The following is a 20,566-nucleotide window of genomic DNA, read 5'->3' as shown; positions in this document are numbered from 1 at the left end:
ATGTACACTGTCAAAAATACAAGTAATTTTACAAAGAAAAATCGCAAATTTACAGGATTTTTACTTTTTAAAAACATACGACACAATGATTAAACAAACTAAACGTATTTATGCAGTGATATGTAACGTAGAATTGCAAGTTAAAAGTGAAATACAATAATCTTTGTAGAAATACCAATGAACTATTGTGTTTGTACGTTGATTGCAGCTGCCAGTAATAATTACTTCTCTTTTTTTTACCGTTTTTTTTCTTCTAAGTTTTTAAAGATTTTGTTCCATTATCTTATTTTCCCTATTTCTATCTGCACTTTCTGTTCCTCTTTATCTTCCATTCTCTTCCTGCACATGCTTAGACACATGGCATGTCTGTCAGAAAGTAGAATTGACATAACTTTTCCTCTTACGTCAGGTAAGAGTTTTTCATTTCGTAATCAATATCAAATCACATACGATCTACTATGCCACAAGAAAAATACAAATGAATATTTTATATCATTTTCATTATTTTTTTTAACCATAAACACATTGTAAAAACGCTGTTAAAAATCTTAAGCAACGCTGTTTAAGGCTGTCATTCTAAAAAATATTTTTAAACTTTTAAACAAGTTTTAAAAAGTTCAAACAATTGCTTAAAAAGTTTAAGCAATAACTGTTGTTAGGGTGACGGGCTTAAACAGCGGTGCTTAACATTTTTTAGCAGCGTTTATACAGTGTAGAAACAATTATCTTGAATTATCTTTATTTTTTACGGTAAAAGCTTAGTCACGTCTAATTATGTCATGGTTTGGTGTACTCTTCCTTCATAAATATGTTTCAACTGTCAACAATAAAAGAAAATTAATGATATGCAAACATGAGCATTAATAGTAGGCGACATCAAGTTTATATCTTGGGAACAAAATAGAAAAATAACGGCTTTCATAACAAGGATATGTCGCGATCGATGGAGTTCATAACCTTGTTCGTTTACCACAGAGAGTGCGTAGGTCGCATTCTTTCAATTACATGATATCATCAGTCAGCTGTAAGAGAGAGCACCAAGCAACATCGTCTAGAAGGCACTGCTGGAGTAATTGTTGTGGAGTGGAGTCGCTCTCATCAAATGACTCCTACGTCATCTTGCAAGTTTTCTTGTGACTAAAACGTGCAACATTCTACTCACTTCTCTCAGGTGATAAACAGTAATCAAATGTAAGTGTTTATTCTTTATTTATATATTACATCATGCATTGTAAGTCTAGTTTTTGATGTATATAGTTTATACGTTGACCTACCATTAACAGGTCACATCGTAGACTTGTCTTCTGCGATTGAGAGTCCTGTGAACAAATGTTTGCTAACGTAAGCAGAATGATAGCGGTTTTATATAAGAGAGTATACATTCAACATGTACAATATTTTTAGAAAGTCTGTAAAAGTATTTCTTATATAGGCCAAAAGGGGCCATCATACTGGTATTATCGTATTATACTTTATGAATGAAAGTATTTCCAGATTTACTTTCTGCTCTCGAGATCTTTTTAGCTGACATTTCCGGAGATGAAACGTATAAGATTTTTTTCATGAGCAGTCTTATTTTTTCAGATTCTTCTTCTTCTTCTGGAAACAGTACAGTCCACCGTCTGGTGTATTGTCGTACTGTATTATATCTCATGATGAGCCTATATTTTAAGCCAACTCTGATCTTTCCAATATTTTATTTTATGTTTCCAATATAAACTCATTCATTGACATGGCGCATCATTGTCATCATAATCATACTTATCATGCTCATTGTATCAGAAAAATCGAATGAACCTTTAATATTTGAAATATATGCCCCCCCCCCCAAAAAAAAAAGACTTATGGCAAAGGTTTATCATGGTCGACGTTAATTTGCAGCCTTTTATCGAAAATGAAGCGTCTCTTACTCTTACACTCTTGTCAAAATGCGAAAGGTATGCAACTTCCTCGTTATTTTGTCTGCTTGCACTAAATGTATATATTTTTCAAGTTCAAGGAAATAACATTATGAAACAATACTCCTGATACTTTGAACAATTACTACTCTGCATTTTAGACAGAAGGTTTGATACCAAGGTTTGATTATATCGATCACGCTTATACAGCGTATTAAAAATGGCTGCATGGAATTAAAATAAACTTGATAAAGGTCCCGCCAGAATATTACTATTTTGATAGAAAATGAGCTCTGAATATACGCAGTTTCGACAATGTTATACATGTATCTGTTGCTTCATATTTTATTAATGTCAAGAAGACTGAAATAGAGACCAGCATACAACTGTTTATAAATATTCCGGGGGGGGGGGGGGGGTCTCATAACAATTTCTTTTTTCATGTTCTTGGTTTGTGCACAAAATCAATAGCAAAGAGGCGAAAGCCACGGGAGCTATTCTGGATGGGGGTGCAGCTGAAGCCTTGGAACCCATATCTATTTTAAGGGTAATTTTGGCAGAAAGGGTACCTATTATTACGGATTTTCTTCCAAAAGTGATCTATGTTTACAAGCAAAAAGAGGTTTTCCAGCTCTAGTCCTTACCCCATTTTGAATGATTTTCACTAAAAAATGACCTATTATGACAGCATATCCCCGTATGCATGCATGGTATGACAAGACCACATAAGGAAGCCAGGGAAAAGCTTGAAAGTTTGTCTTAATTGACCGAGAGTAAAATATGTGTTCGTGCTGAGATAGATTGTACTCACAAACAACCTTTAGATCACATCACAATAAACGTGAATGAAGAAATCTTTAAATAGGTCAGGTTGGATCATTGCCGTCTGCGGGATGTCTGTATCCATTGCAACGTTATATTTTTAAAAGGCAAGTCAGCTAGTGCTTTTAGTTTGATACCAGTCACCTATCAAGAAGAATAAATGACAGATTGAGCATTAATTAGTCGAGAATGAGAAATTTTATTGTAAAAGTACAGAAGTGTCTAAAAAAATATTCGAACATTATACTGAGTTCGTGCCATGGGGAGGCCGAATAAATTTAGTTAAGTGGTGAAATACTCATTCAAAATACTATTGCGTCGCTAAATTTTATTGATTTAGCACAAAAAGGAGTCATAACAACCGTGAGAATGTCAGGAAATACAATGATAAATCTGTTTCCACAGCAAGCAAAACCCAGTTACTATTTCCTCTTTCCCTTCCTGAAAACAAGGTGCCTTAATTAATCTAACGGTAAAACTATCAAATAGCTACTTCGTTGGATTGAATAGTATGATACAAAGACGTATATAGGTCACATTTATTTGTTCATTCAAATGCATATGCATGATAATCGATTGATAATTGATCCTTGGAACGACCTTGAAATGTATCTTTCTCTACGATGCACAGAGCACCTTGACATAACATTATAATCAAATCTTAGTGAGGGCTCTATGATACCCTAAATGTCATAATAGTGTTATGTAGTCAATAATGTCAATGTCATAACCCATTATTGTCACTGGTGTTCTCTAAATGAACATATAATGTTCATTCTCCCGCATCATTTATAATTAGAGATCCATGGATTTGATGAAGATATATATTCATCATCTGTCTAGACACTCACTAAAATGCTTGTGAAAATACTTTGCACCTGCCCCCCCCCCCCTCCTCTTCCGCCCCCACAACTGTCTGGTTTGTCTAGACATGATGCGGTTTATTATATGCTGGTTGATCGAAAGGAAAGTGGATCCCAACCCTCCCCGCTCTATGAAACCTAGTAGTATTTCACCCCTATCGTACTGTATATAGGGGGTTATGAGCACCGACCCCACCCCCCGAATTATAGATAGATTATTGGTTTACCGCTTCGCTCACTCACGAATTTCATAAATTATTCTGTCAGCTCATACCCCCTCTTCTTTTATCACTTTTATTTTTATCACCATTATCACCAAGACAAATTATGGCGCCACCCTCTTCAAAAGACCAATGACACGAATGAGGAAAAATATTTAAGCCGATGAGTTCTTGATACGGTGCATCGTTCTTTTTCTAAAAAGAATATTTGCGAAGAAGCAATACTCACAAGCAGAAAGAAAATAAAATAAAAATAAAAAAAATTTGTATCAAATGCTCGCGTGTAAGAAGGGAAATTTGGCCAGAAATTGAAAAAAATTCAATGAAAATATTTTTATGATGAAAATTCTAATCAAATCGTTGAACAAAAAATTTGATGTTGCGATATTCTACCCCATGCAAGAACCACTAGCGCACTTTATAGTTTGCTTGTTACCTCGTAGGGTTAGAACTGGTCTTTCCCTAAGAAATGCACATCATCTTGAGATACCTCGGACTAGAACAAAAAGATACCAACAGTCGCCAATCCCCCACTTTATGCAATTGTTAAACTCTGTAATGTAATATAAAAACAACTTTATTGTTTTTAGCAACTGTAGCACTTTTTGTACTCCCCTTTATTGTTTATCTAATTGTATTGATTTTATGTCAGGTTTGTCACCTTTTTATTCCAATGCTTTTTTTTCTTACTTGAGTTCCACCTACATGTAATACGACTATTTGATCTGTAATTTTGCCCAAATTCAATAATTTTTTTGTTCGTTTATTTTTTTGGCTATAAAGCATAAAGTACCAGTCACATTTCTTTGGCTACCTGTTTGCCTGTTTCGGCCGGAGAACAATGGATTCAGTGTACTGAATTTGTTGTTCTCTGGTTTAGGCAGGTGAACGGGTGGTCAAGGGATTGTGACTGGTGGTGTACTATCTACAGTATATCACATGGTTAATTCCAGACTTCATACCATTCTATTGTAACATCACTATCTATTGTAACATCATATTTATTTCTCTTTAGTTTTATGACTGTCATACATGTATTCTCAAACAAATTTGAAATTGCAATTATTCACAACATTGATCTGGTTTTTATTTTTATAGGACTTACATATTATTTGATTTGTCTTGCTATTTACAATTTTTTTTTATAAACATATTTTTCTAGTTTTAAATATGCATGACTTTTAATCATGATATTTTAAAAGTGTAAATGTTGATTTATATATGTTTTTAATACTCGCAACTTTGCTGATTTAATTTTGACAATGATAGTTTTACAATGTTATTTCAATCGATTTTAATCTTTTTTTGAGATTGTCCAAAATGATTTTTTCTGGCTTTATTAGTTGATTATTTGTCTAGCACTAGAATTGTGATATAATGTAACCTTTTAATAATATACATGTACATTTTTACTTTGCAAATATGATAACATGAGTCTTCGGACTTTTGTCATGAACCATTTTCACAATAAAACCAGAATTGAATTGAATTGAATTGAATTGACAACTGTTAGTCTTCGCAGTAAACAAGTCCTGGATCTTCCCTGGACAGATCGCGATTTGAACCCTTTAACCGGAAGTAATAAAGTAGCACAATAAATTCGATAAAGGAAGTTCTAAAACTTGTAGAACATGAAGACTACCACTAACGCACGTAGACCACTGTCGATGACAGATCATCAATTTTCAAGCATGATCAATACCACTGTCGGCATGCCGGTCTTTTTTGTAGGGTTGGTCTGTTTAGGGCGAGGATTACTTAATTCGTGTTTTTTACCCCTGTAAAATAAAAAAATTATGATGATTTTCTTCGCTATTTCCTTTCTATTGCATGTTTACAAACCATATTTGTGTTGGTATGATATTCTATGGGTTTCCTTTTAATCTGTAATAATCAAAGCCATTTTAGGATAGCGGTTCTTAATCTATACCGGGCTTATCCCCTCATTGGAATAAGAAAATGCTCCCGGAGGCCAGTCGCCCCCTGCCCCCCTTTTGGCACCACCCCTGCTGTACCCCACCATGCGTAGGCAAACAACCTTCGTGATACATTTTCAAAAGTTCTTATTTCTTCCCAAGGGCCATCTAGTTTGGCAACAGACCTTGAAATTGGTTTCATAGATGACCGCAACATAGGTCAAGTTGATTGACCCGATTACCTTGTAAACCAGTGTGAGGTGAATAGAGGTGATCTGTAAGCAGGTGCGACTCGTTTATTAGATATTTTATTCCAGGATTTTATTGCCTCAATCTTGACATCATGGCATGGTCACGTTCGCTCTCACATGTCTAATCGGACCTGTGACAAAGTAGGCATAATTCATGTTTATATCAACGTTCTCAATTTTAGGATCTTATGCCATCAAATCTCCCCCTTTTCCCCTGTCACTTACACACTCACACATACCCCCTCTGTATATGTGCATCCTCTCACTCACAATCATACACTCTACCTATGTCTCCCACAAACACACACCCGAACACCCTCACTCTCTCTGTCACCCCTGCCACACCCTCACACATATGAGGCTCTCTCTGTCACCCACACCCGCTTACTCTCTGTTTCACACTGACGCACACACACCCACCCCCACGCGCAACTTCGTCAATCTCACTCTGTCACACAAATTAACTCACACATATTTTTTCTCCTCCTCTTTCTCTCACTCTCTCTTTCTATCACACCCCCCCCCCACACACACCCTCTCTATCTACCGTATATCCCTTTCATTTTCCAATCATACTATCTCTGTGAAAGTCTCATTCCCACATCTTCCAACCTTTCTCACACTTTCCGGTCTCCCTTACACATTTTTTCCGTTGAACGGAATCAAACTATCTACCATTGTGTTGTTTAAAAAAAATCTGAGCAATGTCTCATTAAAGGGGTACCCAGGATGTTAATAATATGATTTGGGCAAATTGAATGAATCAAACAATTAAAAAACCAACTTTAATTGATATTGGATTAAATATAATTAAGATATTTAAATATAATTATTGGGTGAAACAAGTCATCAACAAAATGCAAAAGAGCGAGCTAATGATGTCAACTTCCCAATTTACCTTTTTTAAATTCTCTTATTGTCTGATTATTATGCAATCTTAAAGATTAAATTTCTTTCCTAAACTCTTACTGGGAGTAATGAATGCGATGATACGTGTCTAACAATAATTTACGTTATTATGTTGTTATTTGAATTAATGAATTGGAAATTGTTTTCCAGGGGCATTCATGTCCAGACCAGTATTATAGGAGCCACCATCTTCATGGTAGAACTTTTCAAAGACAGGGAACCTTGTTTGACCTTTTTTCCATTTAAATAGAGATTACTGTAATTGAAAACTCTTACCATTTCTCCTTCTTTCTCCTACCCCATTCGCAGACTCCATCATGCAGTTCTCAGTCGGTGTTTTTGTTCAGTACTTCATATTCATCTTGATCACATGTAGTTATGGCCTCCCTAGCAATAATGAGACAAGCACCAACAGCCACACAACACGCAAAGAAACTACAACAATAGACTCTACCACAAAGTCTGCAGAAAGTACTGTTACTCAAAAACTGACTACAACAGCGCAGTCAATGACAACAAAATCCACAACAACGCCCACGACAATGCCCACGACAACGCCCTCGACTATTCCTCCTACGACGGGTGAGCCTACGACGAGACCACCGCCCAAGATAAGAGCACGGTTATCCGCAGGCAGGCATCCATGGGAGGGGAGAGTTGAAGTCTCAATGCATGGTGGGCCATGGGGGACAGTGTGTGATGATGGTTTTAATATGAATGCTGCTAACGTTGTTTGTAAGATGGTGGGATATAAGAAAGCAGTACAGTACTACTTTGGAAGCAGCGAATTCGGACGCGGGTCAGGTAATATTTTTAGTATGTACATAAGCTACTTTTGACCAATTAGCTCCCTACTAAAACAGTTGTGTAAGAAGAAGTACGATCTTACTCACTGAGGCCAAGTACAAAATATGAAATACAATATCTTCTTTTTATGTTTTCTGTATTAGAGTACAAATGACAAATCAGTGTCTTATCTCCTATTCATTAATATCAATTTGTTTGATTAGAAATTGTGAAATTCATGGGTCAGGGAATGCTTATGAATTAATTTGAAATGTTAAGAAAAAAAATCAATGTTCATTATTTGAAAGAATGCATGTTTAGGTTTATCATTGGAATAATTAATTTATTCATGTACATGAATAGGTTTATTATGTCAAATAAATCAAGAACTTATTCGGCATTTTTGTTTCTTGACTTAGGTGCTTATTAGGAAATGTGGAGAGTGATCACAGACATCCATTAACATGAAATGAAATAACTAGAATTATTCAAGTACATGAGGAGCAACAGGAAAATGACGAGAAGAACTTCAACCACATTAAACTGAAACGAGTTAGAAAATCTCAAGGACCTCCTCCATTGCAAAATGAAAATGACAAATTAAACTAGTGATCTTGTATAAGAGGCAACTGTATTGTTGATGGTTGTAATCCAAAGATATAAGTTTGACTCTTTCCATTTCAGGACGAATCTTACTAGATGAAGTAGAGTGTGTTGGTAATGAGAAGAACCTTTTATTATGTGAACACAATCCAATTGGAGTCACCGACTGCTCACATTCTGAAGATGTGGGAATTAGATGCAGTGCAGAGACTAGAAAAGTTAAACCACCAGAAAAGGTTAGTCAACAGGACCCAATTTTATTCAGGGTGTATCAAGGTGTTTTTAAAAAAAACTGAAAAGTTTGATTGTTAATTGCTTTATTGATAGCGTACTGCCGCGGCATGCCGTTTCATCATGATTTTCGATCCGTATAGTCATAGGTTTTTCTATGTAAACATGAAAATCTTCGAACAAGTGTACTGACGCATGTTTAGTGTTTTTTCAAACATCAGACACGGTTTTAGATCCCTTTTGTCTTAATTTGGTTTAGGCATTAGGGGCCTGGGTCATACTAAAGAGGTAAGTGAGAAATCAACGGGTTAGGGAGGGGAATACACCAACTGCCCTATATTTGTATTTTGCATATTAAAGTTTGATTAAAATAATTACAGTATGTGCTCCCCAAAGCATCTGAGCCATTCATCGGATAAACAGTTTAAAAATTGTTGCTTTGTTGAAGGAATAAAAGAGTGATAATGATGTTATGATCATTTCGATGATGATGATTTGGTACATTAAGTGGAATTGGTTTCAAAGATGGATATCAAATTTCGAATTGCAGAAGCTAAAGAAGTACAAATTTCGTCTGAATGGTGATCCCACCCCTAAGCCTCAGTCTGAAGGTGTGGTTGAAGTGATGATGACGGGTAAATGGCGGACAATCTGCGCAGATGGATGGGACATTGAAGATGGACGAGTACTCTGTGGAAGCCTTGGATTCAAAGAAGCTATCAATGTACAACCAAACAGGAAAAAGTAAGTATTTATTTGGCAGTGGTCTTATGAATTAGAAAGCTGAATACGAAGAACAGAAAAACAGTAGGCTAACCTCTGATCTGAGTCCAAACAAGCTTCATTTTGAGGGGGTTAGCTTTATCGATTAATTGTTTCACGTCGATCAAAATCGTCAACTATGGAGGTCGAGAGTCGGTTGCTAGATAATTTGGCAAACATTAAAAAGGTTGTCACTGTAAAAACGCTAGATGTCTTCTTATTTTTGCGTAACTACTTTTTAAAGTTTCTTTTAGTCTTAAGGACAAAGATCTAATTTTTTTCTTCAAAAGAAAGGTGAACAGCTTCAATATTTCAAACCTCACAATAGTATATTTGAAAAAAATAGACTATTATGTGGGTTAATAGTTTTTATTTGGGGATAAAAATTGAATCGTCATAATTTGTTATTATTAACTCCGTGCGTTTGGGTAATACCTTTTTTTGATTTTAGCTGAGTCAATAATCATGCATACTTATGATTTTATCACTTCATCTCTAGTAAATCAAGGCAACGTAAAAAGTCTATGGTTGCATCAAATTTCGAATGCACGGGCAAAGAGCACAACGTGAGTGATTGTGAACGAACAATGCTGAAGTCACATAAGGATTGTGTTTCTAAGCGTGCAGCTGAAGTCAGATGTGAACGGGGTTCATTCGTCATGGATGCAGATAAACCATATGCCCTACCTGCTAGTAGCACTGCTGGTCAACAGGCCTATACTGTACCGGTAAGTTCTTAACTGACAGAAAAAAAAAGAAATACTTCGGATGCTTTAGCATTTACAGTCCTTTATACTGTTATACTCTAAAAAATAAAAATATTAAATCAACATTTGAAAGGTTTGAAGACTGACAAACTTTTATAAATGTTGCATTTACCACTTTAGATTGTTCGACCCAACATTTAACTTCAGCTTTATGCACGGTTGGATATAATATTGGAAAAGGTCGTCACTCCTCCAACCTCTCAAATTTTCATTTAACATTTTTGATTTTTTTAGAGCGTACAAAATAGCTTTCTTATGGAATAATGGTGAAAAGATATTACCACTTATTTGTAAGAGAATGAGGAATGGAGGATAATCATCATGGTATGTCCACTGTAACGCTCTTATTAACCGTTACCACTATTTCTTATGGAAACCATATTATCTACAAAAGTGCCAAAACGACACAATCGGCAATTTTCTGTCAAGGGGCCATTTAGCCACAGAAACTTTAATTCCACTGAATGTACTGAACGTTTCGAATGCGTGCTTCCATCAACTATCCATTCTTTGACGATGATGAATATGAAATATACGATGCTGTCTCTCTTCATATAATACACAGTTACTCTGTAATCAAAGCTTCCTAAATTGATATTGGATAACAGTCATCATGCTTTTACTATTTGGCAGAGGCCTGATGTTCGACTGAAAGCCGGTGCTGCATTCGGTGAGGGTCGTTTAGAAGTGTTTCATGGGGGAAAGTGGGGAACGGTTTGTGGAGAGGATTTTGATCTAGTAGCTGCTAGTGTGGTATGTCGACAACTCGGCTTCGGAACGGCAGAGCAAGTATTTGAGAACGCCGCCACCTATGGTCAAGGTATGAAATCGATTCTAGCAAGGATTTAATTTTAGAGGGGGCGGCAAGTGGACGCGAAGCGTGCCAACACTTACAGAGCGCGCGAAGCGCGCTCCCTAGGGGGGAGGGTGCATCCCGCGCGGAGCGCGAAGTTTCTGATATCTCATCAAATTCAAATCAAAAGAAGGCGTCTCTTGCGTCTCTAGTATCCTTATCAACTCGAATTCAATTGACTTGCTGTAGATCTAATTAAAAAAAAACTGTTTTCGACAGAAATCATTAGCGCCCCCAAAATGGGGAAAAATTGAGGAATTCGAAATAATTCCTCTTACAGCGCAAAGTGCGCAAGCTAAAACGTTTTATATAAATTGAGAACAGAAGTGCCGTTATAAAATGCCTACCTTGGTCACATCAGATTTGATTTTACATTTCGTTAACTCAAGTTAACTCAAGTCGCAAAAAAAAAAAAGAGTAGAAGACGGGTATATGCAGAAAGGAAATAGGCCCTATTCCTTCCCGCGAATGGCGTTGAAGCTCTGAATTTCAGAAATTTCTCTGAAACTTTGACCTGCTATAATTTTGACATTTCTTAGACTATAACTCGATTAAGAAGAAAAACGAGCTCAAAATGTGAAAGGGATGATGCAAGCTAACGTTAGAAGAGGGACATAATATTCCTTTCCCATGCTCTTGATCGAAGCACGGAATCCTTTGTGATTTTTTTGGAAAAAAAAACAAATGTGTAATTTCGCTCATATTAAGCGCTTCCTTTTGTTTGATTAAGAAACTTCAGTGATATTAAAAAAAATAAATCAATGGCACAAAACAAGACAGGAGATTGATGTGCAGCGATATAGAATAAAGTTTCATATCGTACATACTTTTGCATAGCACGGCACGAATTCAATGCCTCCCCCTTTGAGCAGATGTACTTTGCCAAAACTTACTTGCTAAGATGCAAAAGAAATTTTATTTGGGGAGTCGGGAAGTGACGGTAATGATTACCCGCTCCGAACAGAAGAGCCGGCATTTTGTGTCAATGCAATTAAAACAAAATCATACTCTTTACACCCATGAATAATTTATAACTTCTGGCAAGAAGACACGATTCTCACAGCCGGAAAGGGAAAAAACTGAGTAGAAAAAAGGTGTGGGAAACAAAAGGGAAAGGCGATTTTGATATTTTTCCCGTGCGGAGCGCGGAAGCAAAATTTTGTATGAAGAGAGAAGATCAACTTTTCGTTTAGGTTTTTATTCTTTTGACAAAAAAGGAGGAAAGAACAACAAAGCTATACTTTTCTTCCCTTGTCTCCTTTCGCTTTTTCCTTTTTTCCTTTTCCTCTTCTTTTTTTTCTTTTTGGGGGCGTTTGGGGGGGGGGGCAACCGCCCCCTGGCTACGCGGAAGTTAAAATGATTTTCCAAGCTATCGTTGAAAATTGTATGAAATAAAGCGTTGGTATTGGACATAATTGATGGCATACACGACGGGGGGGGGGGGGGGGGGAGCTGGCTCGGCGAGGTAAACTTAGATTTATTTAGATATATATGTATTTATATCCGTTCAACAAAATAATATAATCGAAGTAACAGTACAAGTACATGTTCAAATAGTACATACATTTTGATGACATTTCATAACAAATATTGAAAAAAATCAACTGGACTTGCCAAGAAAAGCAGATCTTGTATTTAACATGCGGAAGGTAGTTTGGCTTTAAAACAATTAATATGTTTTTTGTATTGTGAAAAAAAAATGATCTGAGGTATATGTTAAACATGTTGAAAGAGAGAACTGAACTGAATATGAATTCCTTTGAGTTTTGATCCTGAATAAAAAATTTCTCTCTTTCTATTTTGAGATCGTTTCAGATGTGGAATAATAATCATATTTTGGTTTCAGCGGATTAGGCAAACAATCAGTTTCACATTGATAAGAATGTTACGAATAGAGAGGGTATTACTACATCAAAATCATCTATGAATCAAAGTTCGTCCCCTCACTTTCAGCAAGTAACTATTTCCTAACTATTATACTCTATTAGGTATTGGTCCTATCTGGTTATGGGAGGTGGACTGCAAAGGAACAGAAACTTCAATAATGGAATGTGGACATGGAGCTTATAACAGAAGTAAATGCGATCATTCACAAGATCTTGGAATCAGATGCAATGCACCAGACCTAGGGGTCAAAGAAGATGTATGTTGATCGGATTGTTTGTGCCGAATGTGGAATATTTAAATATCGTACATTCTCATAAAAAGTACAAAATATCAAGTTGTCAATTTGTCTAATAAAACATGCGTTGATGCGAATATATCAGCGTATCTTTTGCGGAGTCTGTCAAGGAAACAACTTAAAAATGAGCAGGAAAATCAATTAAAAATAATCTAGATAATAAATCGTGAATTAACCATTTTAAAACTTACCCAAATTGGCTTGTCGAGAAATGAAATGAAATACATTTCTTGGATATTGTAATACAGGAATTTGAATTTTGGCGCAATTGCACATTTAAGCATGATAATTTCCAGGCGTGTATATTACAGAAAAAAAAAGTGGTAAGGTTATTCTCTGAAAAGTATTTGTGCACATTTTTGTAAGAGATTCGTATGGGTATAAATTGTAATCAATTACATTTATATTTGGAAGCATTATACAGTATTTGCAGGTATATATTTTTTCCTGTTACATTTTGGCTTCCATGTCTTCTATTTAAATTAAGATGCTTTCTTTTTTTTTCATCAATAATGTCTTGCTTTATTCATATCTTCATAAGATTCGTCTTGTAGAGGGTCGTTTCGAGACAGAAGGACGTGTTCTAATAAATGTCGATGGTCAATGGGGTCACCCGTGCGGAGGAGACACGTGGGATATGTATGATGCTAAAGTTGTATGCAGACAGCTAGGACTTGGATATGCTCATCAGCCTATGAGGGTACTAATGTCTTTTGATCGGTTTTATCTGTGGCGTATATAGTATACAAATAATGCACGTAAGCGCGTGCATGCAGGGCCAAAATAATAAACGATGTGCGAGAAGAGCCAATGGATATACCGCACCGAGATCCGCAGGACCGAGTGCGGTATCCATTTGGCGAGTCGAGCACAGAGTTCATTATTTAGGTCCTCTATGCACAAGAATGCGTACATTGCTTGTTTTATACAACCCCCGTCCCCCATGTTACTGAGTTGCCCCGAATGCTATATTTGATCTAAATTCTAGATAATTCTAGATAATTCCAGACCTAGCACTATCCTCCACTCTGACGTCAAAGTGCAGAATAGTACATTTGGTATGACGTCAGAGTCCGGGATAGTGCATTTTGAATGCCATAGTGCAATTCGCTGAATATCATGTGATCCGATTTGTACCAATCAGATTACAGAACTTTCTTGGGAGTTGTATAAAAGGCCAAAAGGGTCCGTTTCCAGGCCAGGCAACAATTTCTGGGAGCCAAAATGGTAAAATTAAATTAAGAACAAAAGAAAATGAAAAGGCCTTTGAAAAAAATTAATATGACGAGTAACCAAACCAGCAAAATATTTTATATTAATTTGTCTAGAAGCCATTACTGAAGATGCAACATAGTTTCGCTGCCACATTCATGTCAAACCTCAAGCTATGCGTTTGTGCCTTATCATCGACGATGGCGCTATGCAATCACGCTGCAAAATAAATGTTGTGTCCGACTTCAATAATTATATATCTTTCGCTCTGTCATTCCATTTTTCGATAATATTTATGAGCTATGAAAATAAATTGTACCAAATGATTCACTCTTTGTCATTTTTTTTTAACAGAGTACGCGTTACATGGGTAGATCGGCTTATCCTATTCTAATGATGAATGTAAACTGTACAGGTAATGAGAGAACTCTACTTGAGTGTCCACACGTAAGAAGTGATAATGGAACCTGCATGGCTGATTATAAAGCTGGAGTTCTGTGTGCGCAAGGTAGGTATGTCTAAGAAAATTAATTAAAATCAATGTTTTAATATCCAAGGATAGCCACCTCAGTTGTAAAACAGTTCATGTTCCACAATCATGCTAATATTATTTAAACCTTTTTCCTTTATTAAACTGAGTGTCTAATCTGCTGGCAGGCAGAAAGCCCTACTTTAATCTTTGTTTTTTCTTGGGTTTGTGCTTCCCTTTTATAACAAAGTTGTCCTATGACTGAGCCAACATGACAGATGAAAGAGTAAAATATGCTAATAACGTTGTAATTTTCAGATCTGAATAATTTCTTTGGATTGAAACCTGTAAGAGAGATTACAATCATAGCATATAATTTTGTTCTTCCAGTTCTACCTGATGTTCTAATAGATATTCATGTACTTGAGTCATCTATCTACATGCAAGATTGGCCAATGTATATGCTGCAATGTGCTGCGGAAGAGAACTGTCTTTCATCTGAAGATCATGTAAGAGGAGCACGTCGTTTGCTTAGGTTTGCTAGTGCTATTATGAACAGAGGAACTGAAGAGTTTCGTCCAGTGTTAGGCAGATCAAGCTGGGAATGGCATGCTTGTCATAGGTAAACTTGTCGTTAGCTTATTAGAGATTTTACCAACAATTGCTCAAATACTGCAAACAGAGCGTAGTTTGTGCATCTATTTTATCCAAACTATAGAATTCAATAACGAATAGTAAAATTCTTCAAAATCATGAAAATTGAAGCATCGTGAAATTCTTGCCTAAACTGAACAATATATATATATATAATATTAATTTTGTTTAGTGTTATTTTATCTAAATATTTAAGAATATTACCCAATTTTTTTAACGTGAACGCAAATATTACCCATTTGAACTTTAAGGCTTATGGGCTACTTTAGGCCCTACAACAGTTGTCGAAATCTTACCCCTGAAATGGGGTCACCGAATTCGCGACACTCAGGATTGGGTTCTGACGTCATACAAGATTTCACACTTACCAATTAGGTATAAAATGACACCAAATGTGATTTTTAATTCAAAATTCTCAATTTCTATAAACTACCTTCATTAATCCGCTTGATAAAGGTATAGGGAATGTCCATAATCCAGAAGGTATATAGCCTACACCGCTGACTGGTGTCAAGACTTTTTCATTGCTTGCACATCATGTACGCTATATACAACAATAATCTTTGTGATATCTCTATGAAATCCACATAAGAGATTCAAAATTAATGGCAGAACTGCTTATCTTATAAAAGAGAGTCAAAATTAATGGCAGAACTGCTCATCTAATAAAAGAGAGTCAGAAGGGGCCTAAGTTTTCGATCCTAGAAGAATCTTCGTCGGAGGCAAAATTAATCAGTAAAAGTTCACTTTTCCCTTCAATCTACAGGCATTATCATAGTATGAACGTGTTTTCCCATTATGATCTGCTAGACTACGATGGCCAGCGTGTGGCTGAGGGTCACAAGGCAAGTTTCTGTCTTGAAGACGTGTATTGTGATAGCGGTGCTAGGAAGGTTTACAGCTGTGACGCAGGCACACAAGGAATATCGGTCAACTGTGTCGATATTTATCGTAATGATATCGATTGTCAATGGATCGATATCACTGGTGTACCACAAGGAGCCTATGTGCTACGGGTTAGTATGCAATTCTTCCGTATCTTGAATTTAGACGTGTTGTGGCTCAGTGGATAAGACTATGAAACACACCACACCACTCGCGTCCTTTGGCAATGCGTTTTTTTTATCTACATTATGTTGCCAATCTCCACTCAGGTGTAGTAAAAGGGTAGCTGGGGCCTGTTGCATAAAACTTTTTACCTGAGAAAACTCTGGTAAAAACTGAAAACTAAGGTTAGTCTGATTTCTGCCATTGACTTTAACACAGGGCAAAAACTCTGGTAAAAACAACCTGAGTTTTCTCAGGTAAAAATTTTATGCAACGGACCCCTGGTAGGACGAAATTCTTTGAATGCTCGAGCGTCCAGTCAGGATAGCCGTGCTAAAGCCGGGATAATAGTATGCACCACTTAGACAAACATATGCATTAAACGCTATAAAATATTGAATATTTTTATTATTGTCATTATTGTTATTATCATTATCATTATTATTATCATCATCATCATTATTATTATTACTATTATTGTTATTATCATCATTATTGTTATTTTCTTCTTATTATTATTATTACTTTAAATCATCTGTGATTAGAGTGAATAGGACTCCGTTTAAAGTTTTGACCGAAGTGATTTAAATGCTATATCGGCATATACCCTCTTGTGGAAAAAGTGAATAGCATATTGGCTAACAACTGTGCATTTGATAAGTATTATATTTGTCAGGATCACTTTTCTTGGAAATATATGTTTTTTTGTATAGCATAATGACAATATTGGAATTTGATGTGAATCCGATTTTTATATATACTCTTTTTTTTTTATACTCATCATGCAGCTTGCATGAAGGAAAGTAGGAGGATGTGTCAAGCCCGCAACAACTTCAAAGATTATCTTTTTACACGTATCAGAGTCTTATATGGAGATTAAATGAAAACATTAAAAGTGACATACAAATAAATGCTAACATAATATGGTCCATTCACATTGGTAGGTAACATTGTTGCATGACTTTAGTAAATCAGAATCTAAAGTTTGCACTTTATCCGAGGATTATTAACACGATTAATGATTAGTTACATTGAAAACGCATATAACTAGGGTAAAGAGGGGAACAGTGAAATCGGTGTCGTGTTGAAGGAAACCATGGCAGAATCATGAATAAATGAATATAAAATGTTAAAGACACATTTAAAACTTTCACATTTTAATTCTCTAGCTTCTTTAATTATTTATCTTTTGATTCAGATTGACGTAAATCCAAACCGTATTGTTGGCGAGACTGATTTCGACAACAATGAAGTTGTGTGTGAGGTGTATCTTACGTACAGAGTACGCATTGCAAACTGCCGATATGGTAAGTTTAAGTAACTATGGTAACATAATATTGATATAAAGTATGAAAGTCCAATATAATCTGCAAGACCTCATATCGATCACTTTTCGAACAAATGGTTCGTTATGAAAGTTTAAGCAAAATGTATTTATTCAGGTCGAAAAATTAACAGCCCCGATCTCATAACTATTCAAATTGCGATCAATCGAGGCTATTAATTTCGACCTCAGAATTCATACGAATTTTTAGATTTTTGGTCAGTCGGCCAATAACTTATCATGCTTGAGTAGGCCTATTCGCACGGTCTTCGTTATAATCTTGAAATGTGTAAGTTCAACTAAAGTTGACTTGGTCATATCCGATAACGTTATGATCTCGTCTTTTACTAGAGTAATCAGACAAGTCTTGATATGGAAGAAATCATGGCAGAAACAAGACTCTGGATTACTACAGGAAACATAACTTTTACAACCTCCTTTAGTAATTGTTTCGAATAATATTTTCTCAATTATTGCAGTTGATGATTCATAACGTTTTACTCGACACCAATGGACCAAGGCATCACCATCACCATGACCCCCTGAACTGAAACAAGGAACCTGTTTATCAATGAAATACTATGGAGGCTGTAAATAGACATTTATAAAATTTGCTTTATTTTCGCATTTTGTACCGTCGAAGTATGTACAGTGAAGAAATATTGTACAGATGTTTTAATCTTGATATTGTAAAGATGAAATTATGTATATTCCTTTTGTTACTGAGTGTACATTCCTGTTTATAGTGTTTTCTGTAGATCACTTTTATCTTACCTTTCTCATCGTATCGGCAAAATTGAACGACTTTATGCCTTTAGATGACAAGTACTTTCGGTTTCATCATATTAGATAGTCATAAAAAGTACTGTTGGGTAATCATTCGGATGATAATTCTTATAATTTGTGGTCTTGACATTTCAAGCAAGAAAATACTGCTCTTGGTCTGCTCCTGACGAAGAGCAGACTAAGTTGACTTGCGTAAAAACGTGTTATAACACATCTCATAACACCTAGATAGATCCGCCAAGACCACCAGCGGTCAGGACACGTGAAAACACTTGTGATTACAGTGCGCGTGCGTTAGCACTTTATAAATTTACAAATTTATAAATACACGATAACAAGGATCTAATTTATGTGCCATATAAAACAAATAATGAATATTCTTTTCATTCGTGCAATGGATAAAATACATCATTCGGTGAAAGATGAAATGAATTCAACTCCGCTATGCCTCGTTAAATGGATCATTTCATTGTCCACCACATGAAATATACAGATTGCACTCATGAACATTCATTATATGTATGGTATTCAATAAAATTTAATGATTTTAGTGGTTTTATGAAACGGGACCGAGGTAACAATGTTCCCTTTACTATAATTTGGTTAAAATGACTTTATTCTTTTACTCTACGTTTTCTGTATTAATAAACATCAATAATTATTGAAGACTTTGTAGTCACTATTACAAGCTCTACCTCGCTCAGTTATTTCTATCAACTTTGGTTTGATATCAATCAATTCGAACTCAAGAAATCAATTATAATTTGTGACGCCTGAAATTTTTTTTTTTTTTCAGCCTCAGGAACCAATGCAGTAACGTAGAAATCCTTGTTCTTGTGTTTTAACGCAACATTAAAAACAAAGATATTGCATAATTAAGTCATCAGACTTTCCTTGTTCTTTGTGTTTAAGTTACTTTTAGATCATGAAAATGATATAGGTTGGTTAATAGAGCCTGCCAAGGGTTGTTTACAAAATCTCGCCTCATTTTGTATGCAATTCCCTTTTAAACAGAGTTAAAATGTTATTATGTAAACCTAAATATGTGAATGCTTTGTTCTGAGAGTGTATTCAGGGATGTAACAGTATACGACGGATGATTTTAAAACGACATTCCTCTCGTCTACTGAAAATTCAAGGTCTTTGATTGCCAGTTTCTAGATTTGCGAGGGATAGTTTATATTTATCATATTTATTTATGTATAGTTATTATTACGACAATGATTTACACTCCTTTCACACGGTAAAAAAATATCGTAATTTGAATGATGATTCCAGTGAAAAATAGGGCTAATGACGAATTTTTAGCACGTTTGAACGTGATTAGAATCACGAACGCTAATCACAATCACGAATTTAAAAGGCCTTTTCACACGTGAATCTTGAATCATAATTGTAATGATGATTGCAATTCGTCTTTCGAATCATTGGACCTTTCACACGGAAAATTCGTATTATTTGAGTGAAACTTAACTAGAATTCACCTCCGGAAGCGTTCGTGATTCTAGTTTGGTTTCACACGTGCTAAATCTTCGCCATTTGCCTTGTTTTTCACTGGAATCATTCAAATCATTCGGCGCAACCGACCCGACCCTGTGTAGATCGGAGTAACTCTAGTTCATACAGACATCAAACTTATTGGAAAGTATAGCCTGGCCTGAGTGTTGCTTAAAGAAGCACCCATATAAACTCGGTATGGCATAAGAAGTATATTTACTAAGTAAATTTTCAGAAATTATACAGTAACGAGAATCTTTGCGATTTTTATAAAGGGCAAGATCGGGAGGTAGAAAGAAAAACTCACAGAGGGGATACATTTTGAGAAGAAATAAAGGTGTACGCTGTGTGTCTGTAAGTGGAAAATGTGAAGAAAGAGAGAGAGAGGGGGGGGGGGGGGAGATGGCTAGATGCACATTGTTTTTTTTTTGCTGTTCATATTATTGAAAACTGTTATGATTTGTTTCATTCAGGGGCGGCGATTTTTTTCACTACCGATGGGGGAACGGGATC

The 20,566-nt window shown here is 35.8% G+C and overlaps 1 protein-coding gene across 2 annotated transcripts; it reads left to right on the top strand.

Annotated features, from left to right (window-relative positions):
- Window positions 1-491: 491 nt before the first annotated feature.
- On the top strand, window positions 492-19,435 carry LOC129273306 (lysyl oxidase homolog 2A-like). Of its 2 annotated transcripts, XM_064107622.1 has the most exons (14): window positions 492-527; window positions 763-1,191; window positions 7,190-7,684; window positions 8,351-8,505; window positions 9,051-9,244; window positions 9,762-9,990; window positions 10,663-10,849; window positions 12,871-13,025; window positions 13,606-13,764; window positions 14,631-14,784; window positions 15,136-15,367; window positions 16,166-16,415; window positions 17,645-17,753; window positions 18,250-19,435. In XM_064107622.1, the coding sequence occupies exons 3-14, from the start codon at window positions 7,198-7,200 to the stop codon at window positions 18,261-18,263; spliced, it is 2,325 nt and encodes a 774-aa protein (XP_063963692.1). In that variant the 5' UTR covers window positions 492-527; window positions 763-1,191; window positions 7,190-7,197; the 3' UTR covers window positions 18,264-19,435. The 2 variants fall into 2 exon arrangements, with proteins under 2 accessions (XP_063963692.1, XP_063963691.1); XM_064107621.1 differs by lacking the exon at window positions 492-527 and having other exon boundaries at window positions 706-1,191.
- Window positions 19,436-20,566: the final 1,131 nt, after the last annotated feature.

The sequence above is a fragment of the Lytechinus pictus genome, chromosome 12 (genome assembly GCF_037042905.1).
Source record: "Lytechinus pictus isolate F3 Inbred chromosome 12, Lp3.0, whole genome shotgun sequence".
NCBI lineage: Eukaryota > Metazoa > Echinodermata > Echinoidea > Temnopleuroida > Toxopneustidae > Lytechinus > Lytechinus pictus.
This window is presented reverse-complemented; position numbering and strand designations above follow the sequence as displayed.

Excerpts from the sequence above, each read along its gene's own strand:
- LOC129273306 (XM_064107622.1), top strand. The coding sequence starts at position 7,198 with ATGCAGTTCTCAGTCGGTGTTTTTGTTCAGTACTTCATATTCATCTTG. Across the intron at positions 8,506-9,050 it reads AAGTTAAACCACCAGAAAAG|AAGCTAAAGAAGTACAAATT; the intron begins GTTAGTCAACAG and ends TTCGAATTGCAG. Across the intron at positions 15,368-16,165 it reads GAATGGCATGCTTGTCATAG|GCATTATCATAGTATGAACG; the intron begins GTAAACTTGTCG and ends TTCAATCTACAG.